Source organism: Ornithodoros turicata, chromosome 9 (genome assembly GCF_037126465.1).
Source record: "Ornithodoros turicata isolate Travis chromosome 9, ASM3712646v1, whole genome shotgun sequence".
Lineage (NCBI taxonomy): Eukaryota > Metazoa > Arthropoda > Arachnida > Ixodida > Argasidae > Ornithodoros > Ornithodoros turicata.
Window position 1 is genome coordinate 26,183,427 of NC_088209.1, and position 21,180 is coordinate 26,204,606.

A 21,180-nucleotide genomic window follows, 5' to 3' on the forward strand; every position below is an offset into this window, starting at 1 on the left:
ACTTCGCTGAAGTGTTCGTCCGGGTGTCCACCGTTCCCGTGAGTGATGTATTTCTAGTTTAATATATGAAGTAACGTAGAGATGAGTGAGATAACGTTATCCACGTGTGACGCCTCGAAATTTATGTGCGCATAATACAGCGTTTAAAAAATGACATCACCACTGCAGTCTGATTACGTTGTCACTGCCCGTGTCACTTTCTGTCGGCGTACAGATGTGGACAGATGGAGAGAGGACAGCAGGAAGGAGTGGGGGACAGAGGGGGGCGTTTTCTCTCTCTCTCTCTCTCTCTGTCATTGTAAAGCGTGCGCAATAGAAACTCAATACGAATTCTTGCTTTTCAGTACTTACCATTTTTGGACTACAAACGCGTTGGGGACTCGTGGGTTCTCGGGGGTCCAAACGGAAATACTTTTCGCGCAGTGGCTGAATCCCTAGCCTTTCAGTAAGTGTGCATTTCTACCAAGTTCAGTTCATTTGTACGTTTGCTCGAATTATAATTATGGATATACCTATGCTTTTGTCTTAGGTTAACGCGCAGATAATGAGTTATAGTGCATTAAGCTGCTCAAGTGCTAGCTAAGATGCATTATAGCGCAGATAATGAGTTATAGTGCATTAAGAAGCATTAAGCTAAGACGCATTAAGCTCAAGAACAGATGTGCCCCTCCTCCATCTTCCTCTACTCGTTCCTTCAAACTAGGAAAGCAATGTAGAAGTTCTGTTATGTTCCTGGCGTCAGTTGTATGTTTAAGTAGCCCCAAGCTCTGTCGACAGAACGTCGATATATCAGGACGTGCACTTCTAGAGCGCCACTCAAAGTGCGGACCTGTTAAAATATTCAGTCGAATATTCAGTCGGAAATGTGGGCGGCCGATATGGAAGTCGTGCTGCTCTATAGGTTTGCGACGTCCGCGCAAGAGCTGAATAGTACATCGACCTGTTTGTTATCTTGCTGCTTTTAGCTGATTTCGGAAATAGGATAAAACTGAACGTTATCTCTCTGATGCCACACGTACGTACATATCAGGTTCAATACTCCGTAGGCACAGACTGGATGGAGAAGTTAACGCGAAAATATTATACAGGGCATCCCAGAATACGTGTAATTGAATTTTAATAAAAAAAACTACGCCATATAGAATCATGCGGTCAACGGCATTTGTTGTTACTAGGGGAACTAGGTGAACGCTCTCATTGTTTTCGGTGTCGTCTTATAGGTAATGTATAAATAAGCATTCTCAGACACACATAAGTTATGTAACGCCCCTCGCGGAAGACAGCGCGTCTACGAGCAACTTGTACCCTGCCACAAGGTTGCTGGCGTCCTCGGCCGGAATCGACCCCGCAACCTTGGGAATCAGCATAGGCGGACACGCCACCTACTGATCCAAAAGGGCTAGCATTTCCCTATTAAAGCTACTGCATTTAAAGCCGTTTAGCACCAAGCCATAATATGCAGCCGATTTTTCTTTTTTTTTTTTTTCTCAAAGCATATGACACGCCGTCTGGAGCACGCCTGAATTTAAATAAAGTTAAACAGAAAAAATTATACGCGAGAATATTGATTGATTACGAAAAAGAATATCTTTCCTCTATATCACGCACGTCAGCTGATCATGCCTAATAACACGTACAGGTACAACGTGTCGATTCCGGCGGACAACACTTGGGGCTTGAGAAGAAGGAACGGGAGCTGGTCAGGCATGATGGGAATGCTACAGAACGGCGTGAGTTTTCATCACTTAGCATTGTGTGACACCCACGGTCTTAACAGACGTCTAATTTGTCGAGCAATGTTTCACGCACAGGAAGCAGACATCGCTCTAAGCTCTTTCCTACCGACTTTCGAACGGCTGGAAGTTGGACTCCCCACAGTACTGGTCGTGTCTGAAGAAATGAGTATCTTGGGAGGGCGAAGTCAGACTACGAATACAAACATATTCGGGTACATCTCCACTTTCGACTGGCAGGTAACCTAGTACAAGCTACAACCTCACACAACCTAATAGCCGGCTTTTGCGGGCTTACCCGACGACCGGCGGGCGATATATAAAATATCACTCAACGTCACTATGGCTCAAATGCAGCAGATTTACGCGCGAAGGAAACTACTGTTACTATTTAGATTACTATTTTGTTCGAATGTATGGCAATAGTGGATCTCCAATCTGCCATATACGCCCGTGCAGATGTGAAGTATCACAAACGCACACATCAGGATGTCCATACCTGTAACCACGTACTCAGACTAGACCGATTTTCCTTAGGTGTGGCTCATCCTGCTGCTAGCCCTCGTCTTCTTGTCCTTCGTAACGACAGCCTTCTCGCTTTGGACGCCACAGAAGAAGCATCGCAAGTCCATCTTATTCACCTGGAGCGACGAATTATGGAGATACGTGGAAAATATGTTCACTGAAGGTGCTGTCCAAACCGAACGCATTATGCTTTGTTGGATCATATTTCCCACCTCGCGCGGGACACATTTTACCAGTTAGGGCTCTCGGCAGTCTTTAAAGTAGCAATGAAATGACAGCGTATTGATCGATATAATCCTGTTCATTCGTCAAGACAGTCCATGAGAAGCCACCATGCAAATTATTTTCGCTGAACCAGGTCGTGTCACTGCACAATTCCGTTTACTTGATTTACAAAAAAAGAAAAAAACGCCCTCAAAAGCAAACCGTGAGCGGTGCGGCGATCTCCTGGCGTTAGCGTCGTTAGTGACGTAGCATCGACCTATAGCGAGCAGCTGCCAGTTCTCATTTCGCACTGAAAATTCGTGGGTTAGGACGCGGGGCGGCGCTTTCAGCGGCGTACTCTCTACGTCACACAGTGCCGCAACATCACTCATTCACTTACGAGCACACTGAAGGAGTTGAGGTGTTTCTAGACAGTCTGGCATATCAAGGAGCCCGATAGATATCAGGTACGACCGTTTATTTGTTACAGAATCAGCAGCAGTCCGAAACGGAAAATTTACGGAGAAGGCCTTTACTGAGAGCCCGTAACTCTGATCTTACTAAGCTGCCAAGTCGTTCTAAAATTTTAGATTTAGTTACAAAACATTATAAGACTGCTAACTGATGCAAATTTGTCAACGCGACAGTTTTAAGAGTATGCGCTTAGGCAGTATAGAATAGGAAGGCTTGGAACCCCAAAGAAATAATGCGACATCACTGGGCAATATGTGCAAGACTCTGTTTGGGTTCCTAATTGTTGGGTCCATAGTTCAAAAGAGCGTTTTGTTCAACTATAAACTCCAACCAACTTGCCCGTCTTTGGGATCTGAACAGGCGCATTTGCGAGCCCCAAGGCGCTCCAATGCCCTATTCTTAAAAAGCAATGGCACGCAAGGGCTCATGGGGACTTAGAGGGCTTTAGAGACTTACGAGGCGGCCAGAGATTGAGGTAGAAGGATAACAACAACATTCCCGGTGTGCGCAGCAGCAGCGTCAACCGGGGTAGACCAGGTAAACCATAAGCGAAACAAACGACGGATCATCCAATCAAAGTTCCAATCCAATCCAATCCAATCCAATCCCTCTAAGATCTCATGCTGCTTTGCGCAGCGCGCTTGGTGGTGCACGCATCTTGGTAAAATCGTCTCATGCTTCTCGTGTAATGGGGTAGTGTACTGCTCTCAAGCGGTGAATCACCCCAGCCATAGTCATGATTTAGTTGTTGTTGTTGGTAAAATCGTCTATTCTCTCCTGTTTACGTTATTTTGACGTCATCTGATCGATAAAAACCGTTTGCCTGGCTTTTTGTGTGTTCGTCCTTAGCCTCCGCGCACTGTCCGGTTGATGCTCCCACGCGGATCGTAGTGGCAGTGTGGTGGATAGCCGTAGTCGTCCTCATGAACGCCTTCACGGGACTTATGCGGGCATGCATGATGCTGAAGACTGAGACAAACACCATCGATTCAATCAGGGAGCTTGTACTGCAGCCGAACATCAAGCCATACGTCTGGGGCGGGACTGCGTACATCTTCATGCTTAGGGTGAGATCACCTGCACAACCTATCATTTAGCGATGCGTTTTACGAGCACTGCTATTGTGCACAGGACACGGGCACCCCCGAGTACCAGGCAGTCTGGAAAATTGTGGAACGCCACCGCAGTATGTTGACCACGGAGAGACTGTACAGCAAGGAAATACTCACGGAGGTTCTGCGGGGCAAAGCTGTAATCGTCAGTGATCGCAGCTCTATCGTGCACAAGGTAATACTTCATTTCCTTATAATGGTCCAGGCGTCTCTGCAGAGATTCAAATTGCGAAAGGTCCGTTGTTGGTGGCATTGGAGGCACCAATATTACAAATCGGCCATGTTGCTCGGAACTTTTGGTAGGAATATACAGGTTGGGACAACAGCTAACGGAACACGCGAGCGGCGTATTTTTTTCTTCGGTGCGGCACCCTAGCGGCGGGCGGAAGCGGGTGAGTTCACTGTATCGGAGGGGTGCAAGGGAGCGCTGTTTGCGACACACAGCGGTAGCTTTCACTTCGCAAACACAGCCATACCGGAACTACCGCTGTGTCTCTAGCATCACACGCTTCCGACCCTCCGAAGCAGTGAACTTACCGGCTTCCGCCAGCCGCTAGGGTGTCGGCAGCCAGCAGCCGGCACCCCCTCGTGCCACAGTCACCGGCGGTTACAGGTTGTTGCGTGGGGTGAATGCGTAGGAGTTGTTTCAGCCCCCTTTTCTCGTCCCCCGCTACCACGCTATAGGACCTTTTGTGTCAAGTTGCGGAGGCGAGCTCCTGAAACTGAGCTCTCCTGCGGTGTTGTAACATCCAATGGAGACTCATGCGTGTCGACAGAACGCTGGACTCGGGTCCGATGTCATGAAAAACGCAGGACCGTCGGAGGAAACGAGGTCTTCCATCCCTCTGAGTGGCCTCTTGCCGTCCACACATATATTCTCGCAATTGAACAGTTATTTGTTTTGTTTCAATCCATTTCGGCTCGCTAGTTCTCCCTTACGGGTGCAAACCACGCTACCAGGGAGGAGCCTTGCAACAAGGTCAATAGCAACAGTTTTCTATCACTAACCAACGCAAGACAAACTGCACGAGTACGGAGCACAATGATAACGCCACGATTTTTTATTTTTTACTCGGGGGGCACGCGTGCCGCCACTTCGGCACCCCTGGTATACACAGAAGGACCTAGCAAACCAGACTCCGCAGGTATTGCATTTATATTCATGCGACATGATAAAAGAAGATAACCATGGCATAGCTTTCCCCTAGTGCATTGGAAAGTATTTCCCTCTCTGCTTTTTAGTATGTGGTTCTTTATACTGCGGTTATTGCAGGTGTCTTTAGCCTGCAATCAATTCACAGATGGAGAGTTCTACTTGAGCAGTCATCCCGTCACACAGCACCCCTTCGTCTGGTACTACAACAGAAGACTCGCCCAACCCATACGAGATGCCATTGATAACAAGTGAGTACTTATGATATAATATGCTGTTCTTCAGTGGGGCCTAGCCCTGCATTATGGTTTGATTATGAAGTCAAAAAAAGGGGGGATATGTTTATTACGAAAAAAAAAAGGCAGGCAAAACAGGACATACTTTGTTGCCCTGTGCTTTTTCTTTGTTCACAATGCAAAACAAAGCTGTACTCAACCCATGTGCTATGCTCACACTATTTATTGCAAAATAAACTATTGTTTGTTTGTTTTTTTCTCTTTTTTTATAGATTGATATCGCTACTGGAAGCAGGCCTTACCCAACGATGGTGGCAACAAGGCGTGGGTGACTGGAGCCGGTGCAAACAGCAGACAGTTTCAGCGTCAGCTGCTGGAAGCAGTCAACTGCAGGCCTTGCGGTTTGCAGACATGAAAGCCATCTTTGTGCTTTGGTTGCTTTGTGTAGGCATTGCCCTAGCAGTTTTTGTTTTCGAAATCATCTTACATAGGCCGTCGCAACCTAAAAGGGTTGTGGTGTGTTCCCGACATCAGAAACTTCATCCGTACAGAACAGGGCTATATCAACAGAGATTAACGACGAAAGCTCACTAATGACTTCTTTGTCATAACTTATGCACCCAACATTGACCAGTCTTGGATTAGATCAGGTACTCCTGCACTGCACAAAATTACACAGCATCATGATAACCTTCGTGTAAAGTAAACACTATTCCAGATATTAGTCAGAACGAAGCCTGCTTTGAACTGAGCTCGACACCGTTAAAGCGCAATGACTGTAGGGAAACTGCATTTTTGTAGTGATAAGGAATCGGCAAAACAGCACACACGTCACTTGCGGAGAGTCATTTCACATCGTAGGCTAAATGAAGCTGATGAAGTTCGCGGTATGTCCCTCATATTATTCACAGTTTCTCTGATGTCCTCAAACCCAATCCCTTTCGTCCCGTTCCAGTACATTCCTTGGTCAGAGTACACACACACTGCTGTGCCCGCTCTCAATGTGCTGAAGTACGACACTAACTGAACAAAATCAGATGCTTTATTATTCTCGATAAATAAATAAAAAAATAATGAACACGGGGTCCGGGAAGAAACATCATATGCTGACAACAGCGGCACCTTGTGAATGATCTCAATAAGGACATGGACGCACCATAGTATTACATGAACTCCACAACAGGAACATTATTTTTCTCACTTCCACGATGCTGCCTGAAAATTGCTAACATCGCGTTGAGTCTCCCGGGTACCGCCAGGGTACCCAGTCCTTCTAACAGTACCGTACGTCGCGCTGCTCTCATCGTAGCTACTATAATCTGCATTACTCGCAGTGCCCCTGTTGCCCGTAAACCTTCCCGTGGAACCGTATCTAAAATCACCTTTTGACCCATACGGCCTGAATTCACCACCGAATACTCGGTCTGACGAGGGGACATATTGATTAGAAGGACTTTCAGACCCGCCATAGTTCCCCGCCCCCGTTCCTGGACCATACTGTTTTCCGGACTGTAAACCTGCACGAGTATTGTCCTCCAGACCTGCAGAGCCTTTCAGATGTTCTGGTCCAACGCTAGTGTAATGCTTATCTGTCGGACCTGCATAAGGAGCCGTTTTATAGTCGTTCCATCTTTGAAAACTCTGGCTGGGCGACGGGTAACTGCCACCCGAGAAGCTTCCTGGCCTCTGGTTAGCATGAGCGCTAGTCTGAGTGCCGTAGCCATCATATCTTCTAGGTCCTTCTGCGTAGCTTCCATGCCCTTGACTACCGAACCCGTAGTTATAACGCTGCCTGTTCTGGCTCTGACGATCAGAGTAGCCACCACCATAGCCACCACTGTAGCCACCGCCGAAGCTACCATCGAAACCACTATGATGACCGCCTCCATACCCACTTCCATATCCACTTCCATAACCAATTCCATAGCTACTACCGTAACCACTTCCATAGCCACTACCGTAACCACTTCCATAGCCACTGCCGTAGGTGCTGTAACTACCTGGACTGTAGCTTGGCTGAGCGTAGCTTCCGCGCACATCGGCCCCGTAGGCACCGTGCTTTCCTCCATACCCATAACCTCCGCTATATCCGGTCTTGAAGTCGTCGTAGCCACCATGGTATCCTCCGTCATATTTTTTGCCGTATTCCCCTTGGTCGCTATAGTATCTGGGACTGTCGTAGCCGCTCTTCGAGGCGAAACTGCTCTTGCCGTGGCTGTCGTCGCCGTGTATGTAGCTGGACTCAGATTTGCCGAATCCTCTTTTGCCGTACTTTACTTGGCTCGAGGAATCCCGAAAAGATGCCGTAGGGTAAGTGTTTGCCGAGTAGGTGGTTTCTTGCTGTTCCATGTGATCCTGCTCAGATCTTGCGATATTTGCCTTGTCCTTTTTGGGCTGTTCCTTCGCGCAGGTGCATGCTAGTAGTATGACCAGCACTATTGGCCTTATCCGACTAGATTCCATCTGCAGAAAAAAAGAAGTCGCCAGTTCCATGAAAGAATGTCTAGATTTGTCGAATACTGGTCGCTGCAATTACTTGTGGCTTTGCATAATTCCTTTAAGAGTGTCATATACTGTATTTAGAATAATGTTATGTACAGCCAGTGTCGGAGTGTCACAATACTTCACTACAGCATCGCAACAGCGCGGAAATGTCGACACCGAATCCGGTTCGACGTCACCACAATGATGACATACGCCGTGGCTGCACTGTTCTGTAAAACCCACGGAAAAATTACGAGATGACTAGGACTGTTCTTCGATTGGTAACATTCGTGTAATGAAGAAAATGCGGGTGCACTTTCACTGGATATACCCCAGTTCAACCCCTAGGAACGAGCTAGTGTATTAATATTTTTGCTCCCTGCGCCCGTCTGGCATAGGAGAATTTCACTCTCAGCGGAAATGAGGAACATCTCCGTTTCCTCCACGCCTGCGCGGAAACAGAAATTCCCGGTCGCCAAAGTGTGGAACCTTTTTTGAACGCACAAAGTTTTTGGTCTCGAAAAACCGTCTAAAAGCCTATCACATTTTCGTCCTCTTCTTCTTTTTTTTTTCTTTTTTTTCTGGTGCTTTTAAGTGGTCTGCCTTTTTCTCGCACGTCGTACGTGCTTTACTTGCTCTCTCTTTACTGCAATGGCGGAAGTGGGCAACTTATACCGTTTTTTCTTTTTCTTTTGTTGGGTAATTCGTGCGAAACAGCTTGACCTTAGCACCGCATAGCAACTGTGCCTATGAGCGGTGCGCAGACGTGAACAGATGGAGAGAGACGATTGAGAACGTAGAAAACGACGGGTAGAAAACGGGGGGAACTAGCAAGAGTCCAGGGCCGACTTCGGTGCTAACTGTCCTGACACCTATCTGGAAACACTGTCGGAAAACCTAGGGAAAACCCGACACAGGCAGACGTCTGGCAGTAGTCTACTATCCCACTACAAGACTCCAGCACGATCTTAGAGCCTCCACCATCCAGCGGACGCTGTATACAAGCTGGTGACCATAACCAATTCTAAAAAAAAAAAAAAAAAAAAAGCCTCGCATTTGCAAAATCGCGTCCACCTAGTCGCGGTACTCTTTCTCGCAAGATCTGATACATGTCCTTTACGATAGTTGTACCGTTGCGTCACGTGCTCCTGCTTCGCCAATCCGCCGACGAGCAGCTGAAAAGGAAGGTTACGAAACAGCCGTCAAACACAGGGACGAAACGCCAATCTTGGCGAACAAATCCTTCCCGGAGACAACGCGGATATTGCTTCGCCCACACCTGTTGAAGCAACAAAGTGCCGACACTAATCCTGTTCTTTCCACATGTCTCTGTATGGGCCCCTGGATCGATAGCTTCCCTCAGACTCCTCTGCGGTGCTGGGAAAACTGCGTTACATTTTCCAGCCCTTCTTTTATTCAGTGAGTCGTGACGTTGGCACCCTGTTGTCATGGCGAAGACCAGCCCGTGGAGGGCAAGGCTTTTGGGCAATAAACAAATGGAACCATTCGTTATAGAGACGTTTTGCTGCTCGGAACAAAACGTATCCTCGCCTGTGAATCGTGTGATAGAATGCTGCATGCATGAGCTTTAACCAATATGGACAGAAACTTGTATGTGTACAGAGCGCAGACCCTTTTGACAGTGACACTAAAGAATTATTTAGTACACTTAATATCGTGAAAGTAGCTAGCCTATATAATTACTTTTTGCTGAAAGCTTACATGGTTGCCGTTAAGAACAATAATGTCTTGCTTTTGTCACTTCATACTGAGAGGACGCGCCACACCGCAAGATGGAAGATTCCGAAATTCAGGACTGGTTACGGAGGCCAGTCGCTAATTTATAATCTCTCCTTGAGGCCTCGTTGTCTTCATTAAAAACACTATTCTTACAAGGTGTATGCTCGTAATTCGTGCAACAAGTTGAAAAATTACCATAGTGTTATTCGTTGTAATTTTTCAGTTGCTTTCGTCTTTTTTTGTCGTTATACAGTTTCATTGTGCGTGCATTGCCTTTTTCTTTTCTTTCCATGTCTTGTAGTAGCTGTCATTGACGAGTGGTAGAAGGGTTGTGCCCTAGTCAGGTGGCGTTCGGCCACTTTTTGGCTGCTCGGTACATATATCCTTGTGACTGATGGTGGAATAAACAGAAACAGAAACCAGCAAATATACTGAAGGGTGCCTTGCTTTCTTTAAAGCACGCTGCACTTTACTACTACCGAAGAATAGGGATAGGTTTTACAGATGTTGTACCTTGCAAACTTGGTATACCAGATCAAATTCGAAAGTCAATTACAGTTTTGGTTTATCGGAAAGAGTGTTCCACTAAGAGAAGAAGAACTTGGAACTTTTGCATGTGCGCCTGCGCTAAAGAATTCGTGCAAAACGAACCTACTATGCCGTACATACCCGCTATAACAACAACAACTAGATAATTTGACATACCCGCTCTAATGCACTGTGCGTGTAATGTATTTTCGCGCAGCTTAGTTTTTTCTTTTTCTTTTTTAATTCCGTGTTGGCGCCGCGAAGCAACTGTGGCTATGAGCGGCGTATAGACGCGGACAGATGGAGAGAGGACAGCAGGAAGGAGTGGGGGACAGGGAGGTTAGTATGCGTCCTGGGCCGACTTCAGGGGGAACTGTGCGAAGATTCGTCTGGAAAGTCTTCGGGAAACCCAGGGAAAACCTCAGACAGCACAGCCGGTGATAGGATTCGAACCCGTGTCACCTTCCAGTATCGGCGTGGAAAGCGATCATCCTAACCACTATGCCACGGGAGCTGGTGTGCAGTTTAGTGCATGCAAACGTGTTGCGCCAGGTAGAATACAAGCTAAGGCCTAGCTATAATTAGCTTTGCTCCCTTTTGCTCGGTTCTCACTGTCAGCGAGTTGTGGTGAAATGATTGAATTATTCCGACATACGCACAGGGACCTAAAGGCTCACTACAGCTGCAAACTCTGGAGCGCTTACTAAAAGTCCGGAAGCTTGGTTGAATATTTTTTACTCCTCATGTTCACATCTCCCACACCTGTTGCATTCTCTTTCTGAAGAGGTATTTTTGTTTCCTAACGTGAGCTAACGTGCGGCAAAGTCTTTCGCGAAAGTAAGTTCCTTTTTCATTTCATTTCATTTCATTTCAATTTATTGCACCTGAAGGCGCCCTAAGGGGCATTATATCAGGGGGAGGGCATGGAACAACAAGGAAGGCCAACAGAAAATACAAGAAAGCAGGCAGAGAGCACTTCTGCGTAAGAAGCGTACACAGACAAAATATAAAACATACGTGTACAGTCAAACTGAAACGTTTATAAGCGTTGTGTATGATATCTTAATTTAGAAATGGGAAAACAACAAATGGTTTGTAGCGTAAGCAGTAAGTTGCCCATTCCGACTGAAACGCCGCTCTTCTATAGAACGAATGTCTGTACTCTTGGAAACGTTTCGCTACAGTCCGATGACGAATCGATAACTAATTTACCTCTTACTAACTACTACAGTTTGGTGTTTACTGCTATTAATCTTTAACTATAAGTACTGTTAACTTTTTTCTTCATCGCGGTGGACTGTCGACCGCCACCTACTTTGCGCAATGCCACTAAAGTAGAGCGGTATAGGGTATTGTTAATAGATAAATACTAACTGATCACGAAGCTTTCAAGGCAATGCTATTCCATTAAAACGCAGTAAGATTTACACTATCAACTTATCAAGATCTTAGAAAGAGGTAACATTTCATGGCGTTTGAGGAAGACAAACAAGACGAAGAGGACGACGCAAGACTCAGTGCAGCACAGCCGGAAGACACTTTCTCTTTAGGTTGACATTTATTTAATCGGCATCCACATAAGCTATCAATGTCGCTCTACGCAAAAAACTGTAATATGCGTTTATTAATAAAAAAAATATATATCACACCCTATGCGTCAAATAAGATTTATAATCGACGAAATGTGACCTATTACGGTCAACCACCACGCTAAAGCTGGCCACACCGGCCCGACATTTCTGTCAATACTGCAATCGCAGCCCGAATAACACTCACCGTGGTCGCTGGATGCAAATCAGTCCTTTTATTCCAGCTTCGTTCTGTTTGTGTTGACTTGGGGGCCCCCGCACATCAAATAGCTGGGCCGCGTTGCCGCGCTTCGGACAGGGAGGAGCATATATACGCGCGATATAACCACGTGACACAAACGTCACCAGCTCGCTTCGCGCGCGTTAGGAGACAGGTGGAGGGGAGGGGGAGAGGGAGAGGAAAATCGAGCGTTGTCGGGCGTTAATTCTACGTACGCATATATAATTATTCGCAATAACAGTTAGTGGGTGTACTGGTTTGTTTACAGTCTGTCGTGAGAAGAGAGCAAGGGCGATTGGCTGCTTAAACGCGGGTCGAAGGAATAATTGTCGACGTGGAATTGGGTTTTACCTGACTTAGCATCTTTCAAGATCCAGGCTTATGTTATTTTTATTATGCATGCCATGGGTATTCAGAGAGGTTGTTGCATTGGTCAGTCAGACATACTAAGTTGTAATTACCAAGCTTTCTGGATTTCTCACACAAGAACGCACAATATAGGGAAAGTCTCACGCTAAAAGATACCAATATATACACCGGACAGAAACTCATATAATCGGGTCTTATGGGGTTACTCCATGCTGAAGGTGCCTGAGCAATGGACGGAAGACAGAAGACACAACACGAAGCGTGGTGTGTTTTCGTGTTGTGTCTTCTGTGTTGTGTTTTCCTGTCTGCCCAGCAAGCAGCCCGTAATTAAACGGGCACATATTGGTCAAACATGCATTCCTCGCGAATTGTTGTCACAAAACACCGGACATTGTAACATTATATGTGCTTCGCATCATCCATTGTAGCACTCAAATTATATTTTAACCATGCGTGTGCACAGATTGCTACAAAATCGTGTACGTGATACGTGATGCAACGTAATACGTGATTGGAATTGGGGGGAAGTCGGGTTTAACCCGAATTAATCCGAAACTAGTCCAGTCCGGGGGGAATAATCGGGCGGAATCGGATTTAACCCGACAAAGTCAGATCCTAAATATATTACAGAGTGTTACGATATACTAGCAATAAAATTGTTACGTTAGACGACAAATTGGGCATTCCAGACAAGGCATCACCAACACTGGTCATGTCTACAGCCGTGAATCGGCTCGAAGCAAATGACACACTTACGTAGTTCAGATAAAGGACCCCTGTATTGCGGAGGGTGACGACCCCAAACTGGCTTAAAATACGTGAGGGTCTATGCGCTTCCCGGAATTACCCTGACAATGAATCCCGCGTCCAGCAACAATGCCGTTTCCGTGTACATCCTGAAGGCTCATACGCTGGACAAGAGACGGGATATGACACCATGAAGGCATCGCCCGGGGCTGGAAATGTCGGCTGATTCTACTATGCGTACGTTATTGTATCACACGGCATTCTTATTCAGATGACAATTCCATATAACGGTTATGAATTTTTGTTCTTTCTTTTCTTTTTCACTTCTAGTTTACATTGAATACTTAACTTAAGAGGGAAAGTTTGGATTGTTTCTCACGGGAAGTGCGACACCGACAACAAGACTGATGAAGAAAGATGATAGCATCGTACAGGCGAATTGAATTGTGGCCGTCTTGAACGATAGGCGAGTCCCCTGACGACCCCGCAACGGACAGCTGCGCCGATGAGCGTCGAAGCGGCGGGACAATATCTGGTGTCCTCTCGTCGAGCAACAACTTCTTAATTGACATGTATAAGGTTTATGGATAAGGAAGTGCGGGATTTATGAGAACGATTAGGTGTGGCACGATAGAGGCTTTTCTGGACCGTGATGGTTCTCTTACTACTGGGAGTGCTGGCTCGGAGATCGTATATAGCATGTAAGAATAAGTGCCTTCCCTTTGAGTTGCTGCGCCAGTTCTCGACCCAGGGCTGTGACCGAAGATCAGACATGTCGTGCGGTGAATCGTACTGCGGGGTTCCGGGACGGATTCCCACAATTTACGCGACTTGGCACTGGCATTATCTGCTGATGATTAAGACACAGAAAGAAGCAAGGAACAAACACAAAGCGTATGCATGCCTCCCGTGAATCACATAGGGCATACGCTCTGTGTTTCTTTTGATAATAGATAAGTGTCTATGCACCCATTTTAGTAAACTAAACAAACCTCATTGAACGAATGTGTCACATTGTATTACAGCTCCAGATCTCGTTGTAAATACGTATTAAATTTTTTCCTTTCACAGTCAGCAGGGGCGTCGGAAGGTGGGCACAAGGGGGCCAGCCGCTCCATCCCCTTTTATGAAGAGAGGTCGGACAGGATACATGACAGTTATAAGGCTTACTGTTACAGTATTCGGAGGTTCATCAGCATGGATTTTGATTACTCCAGGTAACTTTATTTTAAGTAAGAACTTGTTACTTTGCATGAATATATTTGCTAGCAGCGTCGCTACCCTTCTGACACGAGACACATTCAAAACCTAAATAATATGGCTATCCCTGATTCACATAAACAATGACTGGACATTATAGTATAAGCAACTGAATTCATTAAGGTGAAGCTGTTTTTCATAGCAGCATATTGAAAGTAATTCTGCTCTGCGCGTAGTAAGTGACAGTTTACTACGTTTTATTTGTTTTTATTTCTTATTTTATTTACTTATCTCTTGTTGTATGCGGAATGTTCTTGATGTACCAATCCTTCCAACTTCAGCTCGCTCCTCCTAAGACGCGGGACTTCCGACGCCCGATTCACAGTCACAAACGCGCCGAGAGGAACTCCAGGCATACGTGGCAACCTGTTGAATTCGTTCAAACTTACTCAGCTGTTGTAAGTCGTAAACAATCTTCTTTTATATAAATCCCCACATGCGCAACTTAATATCTTCGATGCCATGGAAACGGAAACCAATTACAATTACCACTCGTCCTCAATGATTGCAACAAATGCGCAACGGTTTTCCACCCGATAATGAGGTTGCATCTCCCTTTCTCGAGACTTCTCTTGAAATCTAGCGCAGTGATCCGTGCAGATGAAGGTGGGTCAATGAGAAGATGCTTCTGACTGGAGCGAAAAAAAGAAAAAAAAAGTAGAAGAAGAAGAACAATGACGCTCTTAACGAGCAGAGAAGGCAGCAAGACGATGCTTAACAAAATGGAGGCTGTTCTCTTTCCCCGCCGTGTGACAGGATCGTGACGTCACAAGATTACCCTATAGACGACCATCCCTTTACAAACATGTGACGTCACGAGAAGACCGGTTCGAGGTTATACTTTGTTGTGGTGGACAAGAAGCAGGAAAAACGCGTCGGCTGATAGGCTGATAAAGCTGATAGTGCCCACCAGCACGCTTTGCGCGTCGTCGTTACCTAATCAGTGACGTAGGGGTGCGGGTCGTCTATCGCAACACACTGAGTGTACGCCCTTCTCATGGTTGTGATTTCGCACTGAACCCGAGTAACCTGCGATGTGGTTGATGACGTATCATCACATTACTTGACATCGGCTAACTATTTGGCATTGGCTAGCAGTGCACAGAACAGTCCACACAGAAGTGGGCGTCGTCACGACTACACATAAAAAAAAAAGAAAGAAGAAAAGGGAAGAAGAAAGGAGGACGGATAGAGGATAAAGGATGGAGATGCGTAGAGGGAGCATGAGTTCGTCGGGGAGAGCAAAGTATTAGATGGGTCGTTGAGCAAGACCTGCCTACAGAAAGACAATGAGGTTTCTTGCTTTAGCGGAACGTTCGGCAGAAGAACCACCGGGGTACAGGATGTCCGCTAGCGTGCCCGAGGTGGAGCGAGGGAGATGGGCTTGGCGCGCAGAATGGTACGCTCGGCAGTCTCGCAGGATGTGTTCAGTTTGTTGACAGTGGCCACAGCGGCGTCACCCCTAGAGCCGATCTTGAATAGTTGAGAGTTGGTGAACGCAGACCCAGTGCGGAGCCTATGGAGCGTGGTCTGTATGTTTCGAGGAAGGTTTTTCATGGGAAGAAGGGGGCGGTGATGGTGCATGACGTCCCGTATACCAGGGTGGCGCAGTTCAACAGGCTGCTGAACAGCCATTTGCCTGTCGGTGTCGTCCGGAGTTGGCAAAATATTGCTGCAGCCCAGGTGTGCCGAGTTTCACCACATAGCACGCTCCTAGCCAACCATCATCCCGAATGACAACGTTCTCTCCCCTGATTTGATGAAAACGGGAGGCGGAGCTTATTTTGTACCGTGGTGCACGTGCGTAATAGTACAAAATAGGCTCCGCCTCCTGTTTTCAACAAATCAGGGGCGAGAACGTTGTCATTCGGGATGATGGTTGGCTAGGAGCGTGCTATGTGGTGAAAGTCATTTTTAAGAGTGTAGTTGTATATATTGGGGCTCCGCCGTCCAACATGGCGGCGACAGCAATTGTAGCTGATGACAAAATGCCATATCCCTGAACGGTTATCCAAAGTAATCTACGTCACGTTCCGAAGATGTGCACGAAATAAACAGAATTCTCGCGCGTAAATAATCCATAGAGAACTCGAATGTTTTGAGCGACGCGTTACTACGCTTCAAATTCCACGCTACAACAAAATGTCTGCGCTTTCTTACAAGCAGACGACAGTGAGGTCACGACCATCGATGGCTTCACTTCACGAAGTTGTCACACTGAGGCCACTTTGGCTCCTTTTCTCAGGTATATATCATATCCGCTACTCTGGAATTTTCGTCTTCTGAACAACAACAGTAGTAGCACTATACATGCATGACCATGGCATGAGGCCACTTGAGGCTATTGTAAATAGAGGTTGTTCGGTTTGAGTAAGACACCCAGCTGTGCGTTCTAATGCGGGGCGGTCGCATGGTACGTTGCCTGCTATAGGGATCTACCGCTATGGGGGGCGCTATATCTGCTGTCGTCCTCCTTTCCTAACTTTTGATAACATAATTTGCTGAACTAGTTTGATAATTTGAGTGCAGGTGAGCTCTACATTTGCTCAATTCACTTTTTGGTGGAAGGAACAAACCTTTTTAGAGGTAGCAGAAAAAAAAAGAAAAAAGAAAACAGTGCTGCCGTTTCTTGGGTTTAGCAAGTCATCATTCTCGGAGACACGTTTTAAGAAAAACAACAGGAATCGTAAAAACAACAAATATTCCTTCACTTTTTCTCGGTCGCTTGTTGTACCCTAACGCATGATACATTGCGAAGATAACACGCGCAGCTCTGTGGAAAAACGTACGCTATTATGCAAATGCCTCAACGAAACAGTGTTTGATGGAGAGCGCTGTTTCCCTCAAGGGACTCGACGCTTCTATGTGGCAAGCAATATATGTGCTAATAACTTCCCGAAAATAACTCCAGCCCCACAATAACCCGAGCTACGATACATGTTGAGACGATCGTGTGCAATAGCTTGCCGTCGTTTACGCTTCAAGCCTATAAGGGCTGCAGGATCCGTTTTTTGTTATGCTTCAGGACAAGTTAGTTCTTCCAGGTCAACTCAGCCCACGACGCTCCCCGCAAAGCAGCAGGTTAAACATTACCCAAGCAGCACAATGTACTGAAAGTCGAGTGCAATACGGATGGACGGTATGTGTCTTATCAATGTTATTTTGCTTCACGAGTCTGTTCAAGGCCTTCCACCTACCCGTCCACCCCTATTGCACTCGACTTTCAGTACATTGTGCTGCTTGGGTAGGTAGGTTTCCTCCTCCCCCTCCCCCCAAGTGAAAAAAAGTGGGGTCTTCTTGTAATCACGTCGCTTCCGACACATGCCTGTCCATATGTGCCAGAATAGAAGACTTCAGAAAATCCCAGAGAGCTCAGTGTCGCTTTGAACTATGGGAACTTGCTGATAACAAAGGAGGATAAGGTCTCCAAGATGTTTCGGTTCCTTCTCTTTCGGCCAATTGCCCACGAGGAGTAAAGGTCGGCGAAAGCGAAACGTGAAGGACAGTTCTCCCTTCCTCATTCCAGTAATCTCCCAGCATGGAACGCGTGCGCAAGGAGCACTGGGATTTTCTGAAATCGTCTATTCGGTCTTCTCGTGCTACGTTTCACTGTGTATCTCTTTAAAAAAAAAAAGTTGATTCTCGTGAAACAGATTTCTGCCCGCGTATGCAAAAAATAAATAAATAAATGCATATAATATGCAACGAAAACCAAATATAAGATTATTTTCCGCGTCTCGTCATTCCTTCCTCTTTATGTATCATGATATCCCATTCAAATCGACAATCGTTCGCGAGTACTTACTGTTCCGCAAAGTCTGTGCAAGATGGGTTTCCCGACACCTCACTTGTGATCAGAAGGGAGCGCGCATGGCAGTCTCTGAGAAGCTGCTGAACCGGTCTCAATCCGAGGGGGACGAATTTTTGCGATTAGTAATCACATGTGATGAAACTTGGATGCATAATTTCATCCCAGATACAAAAAGAAGTAGCATAGAATGACGACATCTTCCCCGCCGCCAAAGAAAAGCAAGATGCGGCCGTCTGCTGGGAATTCCATAGGAACTGTCTTCTGGGACATGCGGGGTGTCATCCATGTCGACTTCTTGGAGCAAGAGGCCACGATTATTGGCCAGTAGTACTCCTCGTTGATAAACGTTGTCGTGCAAAACGCAATTCGGAAGAAAAGGCTTCGGATGTTGTCCGGGCCTCACAATCACTGCTCTGAATAATATTAACCACACGCATAGCGCAAAACAATCCACGAAATCTCTTTTTCTGCTTTGAAGCAGAACAGAAGTTCCTGTACGTTTTTCGGAATTCGCTGCAAGATCAACCTATAGGGTGCGACACTGTCACCTTTCTAGTGTGGATAACACGCGGGCCGATGGTTGGAAGTTGATGGTTCTTTTTCGTAATTCTAGTAATATATTCACTGGAAGATGACTGGTACGATGCTGTTCGGTTCCCCGATGCTCCACCTACAGCAGTAAACGCTGAATAAACGTGTAAAAGCAGACGACGCGTCCACACAGTGGTAGCTAGTTACAGTAGTAGCTCTTCTCTGCGGCGCGCAGACACTGTTGGATCTCGGAGCGAATAGCTACTCTTGTTTTATGTATTCTCTGTTTCTTTTTTTGTCATGCTAAAGGTGCGAAACTATTTGAAAGATATCTACTGTGCAACTACAAATAAAGGTATTTGATTCGATTGATAAGCAGGTGGGAGCAGTGACTTTTACATTTTTGCAGATAGTGGGTTTGGACTGTGTCCAGCTTACTATCCATAGGTGAAACCATCGATAGTTTCGAACAAAACTATTGACACTCAAATGAGTAGTCATCTCAACCATCGATAGTTCTTTTGATAGTACTATCGATAGTGTTTGGATGACTATCGCCCATCACACGTGGGCGGGTGCTACCAGGGAAGGGTAACGGTAACGGAAACAGAAACGGTATATTACCGAAATTGGAGATTGTATGGATAACGGAAACGCATACCGCGGTCCCCCATTACCGGAAACGGAAATCAAAATTATCGTCCGGTATTGAATTCAGGTAATGGCTGTTCCTGTTGTGCGATGACATTTGAGTGACTTTTCATTTCATTTTTGTATTTTGATGACTCCATTCCCTGTAATGCTCTGAACACTACACGAGAGCACGGAAACAAAGCGCAATATTGGATCTCGAGGGTGTATCCATCGCTTACCTCATCCCAGTTCTCATAACTCCATGACATCAACAAATGACTATACTCCACCATAGCACGAGGATGACAGCCTACAATTTTTAGTTATTTATTTTTATTTATTTATTTTTCACTTCACCGTGGCTATGGCAGTATTACTTACTACGGCTAGTATTAGCGTCCGCTTATGAACGCGACATTGGATGAAGATCATGCCCATCGATCAGAGCGACTGAAGACATGTTCCTACATTTTTTTTATATCTTGCGAGATGTGCGCATCCCAACGGCGTAAAATTACTTGTGTAGTGTCTACGCGTGACACCGAAGCAGCACTTGGGCAAAACAGGGTGCTGACAGAGCCGGACTGGCTGTCCTCCAGCCAGGTCTGTAACAGCCATACCATTACCGGAAACAGTGACGGAAACGTAACGAAAACGAAATTGAAAGGCTGGTACCAGAAACGGATAACAAACGAAAATATAGCAGTAACGAAAATACGTCCGTCGCCCTTCGCTGGTTCGTACACGTGGAGACAACATGCGGCAGGAGACAGGAGCGAGCACACGATCTCCCCTCGACGAGTCCAATACTGCTTCCTTCGTTGCCCGCCAGTCGAGCGCTCATCGGAATCGGACGAGGTGGCCGACTCTGGAAGTGACGATGTCACGGTAACTGGAGATTGGTTAGAACTTCAGAAATGTCGAACATTGTTCTCTGTCGGTACCTTTTTTATGTTTCGACTCAAAGGTTTTGCGGGTATGCCTTTCAGAATTCCTTTCCCGGCAGCGCTAATCAATTCGGGGACACCCACATGACCAACATGGCACCACGTGTGCCATCGTTGAAGACGGGAGTAGCACCAGCTGTCGGTGTAAATATACACGCAACTCTCTCAGCTTCTGCAGATGTTTCGCAATCACATATCGTAAAATGAACGAGACGAGGGCATCGGAAATGGGAATTTCCGGGTAAGGAACCAGTCAATTAATATCTGAACCGAATGAATGGAGCTTACCTTTGAGGGTACAGGCTTGGTCGCCGAGATTGTCACTTGGTCAGCAGCAGGACTTCGTTGATTCTTCGTAGCTCGGACATCATGCAGCTATATCATGACGGTGATAGACAAACGTCCCGAAATATACTGGTCCCCCTCTTACGTTCTTGTCGGAGCCGGACACCCTCGGCAAGTTTGTTAAGTAGGCGTGTCGTCGTCGTTCATGCAACATATCACTCTGATCTATCAAGGACAACTTCGCCGGAAGTGATGTGATAAGTGGTTGTGGGATGTCAATATCATGCATTCACATCAAGCAACACCGTACCGAGGGTCAGAGTGTGTAGGAAAAACCGGCAGACTGCTTTTATCAGTGCGTACGCGTTGCCCTGGGCTCCTTGTGACGAGGTTAGGCAGATAAACTGATAAGCCTTACGTGTAGCATCACGGCACCATTGTTGTGACGAGACACAAGCGAACAAGAGTAAAAATGTCAGGCCCGTCAGCCAGTAGCGTAGCCAGAAAAATATTTCGGGAGGGGTTCGATGGGAACTTTACATGGGGAAGGAGGATTTCTTCCTCATTTCCCTCTCCCAAATGCACTACCAAAGGTACGG

The 21,180-nt window shown here is 46.3% G+C and overlaps 2 protein-coding genes across 3 annotated transcripts; one reads left to right on the forward strand and one right to left on the reverse strand.

Moving 5' to 3' along the window:
* Positions 1-350: 350 nt before the first annotated feature.
* Positions 351-6,614, forward strand: LOC135369444 (ionotropic receptor 25a-like). The gene is made up of 7 exons (XM_064603032.1): positions 351-445; positions 1,640-1,730; positions 2,271-2,421; positions 3,786-4,003; positions 4,068-4,223; positions 5,322-5,452; positions 5,710-6,614. The coding sequence occupies exons 2-7, from the start codon at positions 1,707-1,709 to the stop codon at positions 6,029-6,031; spliced, it is 1,002 nt and encodes a 333-aa protein (XP_064459102.1). The 5' UTR covers positions 351-445; positions 1,640-1,706; the 3' UTR covers positions 6,032-6,614.
* Positions 6,462-20,832, reverse strand: LOC135368465 (prisilkin-39-like). 2 transcript variants are annotated; one of them, XM_064601760.1, is made up of 2 exons: positions 20,585-20,832; positions 6,462-7,900 (listed from the first exon to the last, which is right to left on the reverse strand). In XM_064601760.1, exon 2 carries the CDS (start codon positions 7,898-7,900, stop codon positions 6,635-6,637), a length of 1,266 nt encoding a protein of 421 aa, XP_064457830.1. In that variant the 5' UTR covers positions 20,585-20,832; the 3' UTR covers positions 6,462-6,634. The 2 variants fall into 2 exon arrangements, with proteins under 2 accessions (XP_064457830.1, XP_064457829.1); XM_064601759.1 differs by lacking the exon at positions 20,585-20,832 and adding an exon at positions 11,966-12,053.
* Between the last annotated feature and the right edge of the window lie 348 nt (positions 20,833-21,180).

Bases quoted from the DNA above. Each gene is read 5' to 3' on its own strand.
- LOC135369444 (XM_064603032.1), top strand. From the start codon at position 1,707: ATGATGGGAATGCTACAGAACGGC. The intron at 2,422-3,785 runs GTGCTGTCCAAA...GTTCGTCCTTAG, and splicing joins GGAAAATATGTTCACTGAAG to CCTCCGCGCACTGTCCGGTT. The intron at 4,224-5,321 runs GTAATACTTCAT...CGGTTATTGCAG, and splicing joins GCAGCTCTATCGTGCACAAG to GTGTCTTTAGCCTGCAATCA.
- LOC135368465 (XM_064601760.1), bottom strand. From the start codon at position 7,900: ATGGAATCTAGTCGGATAAGGCCAATAGTGCTGGTCATACTACTAGCA.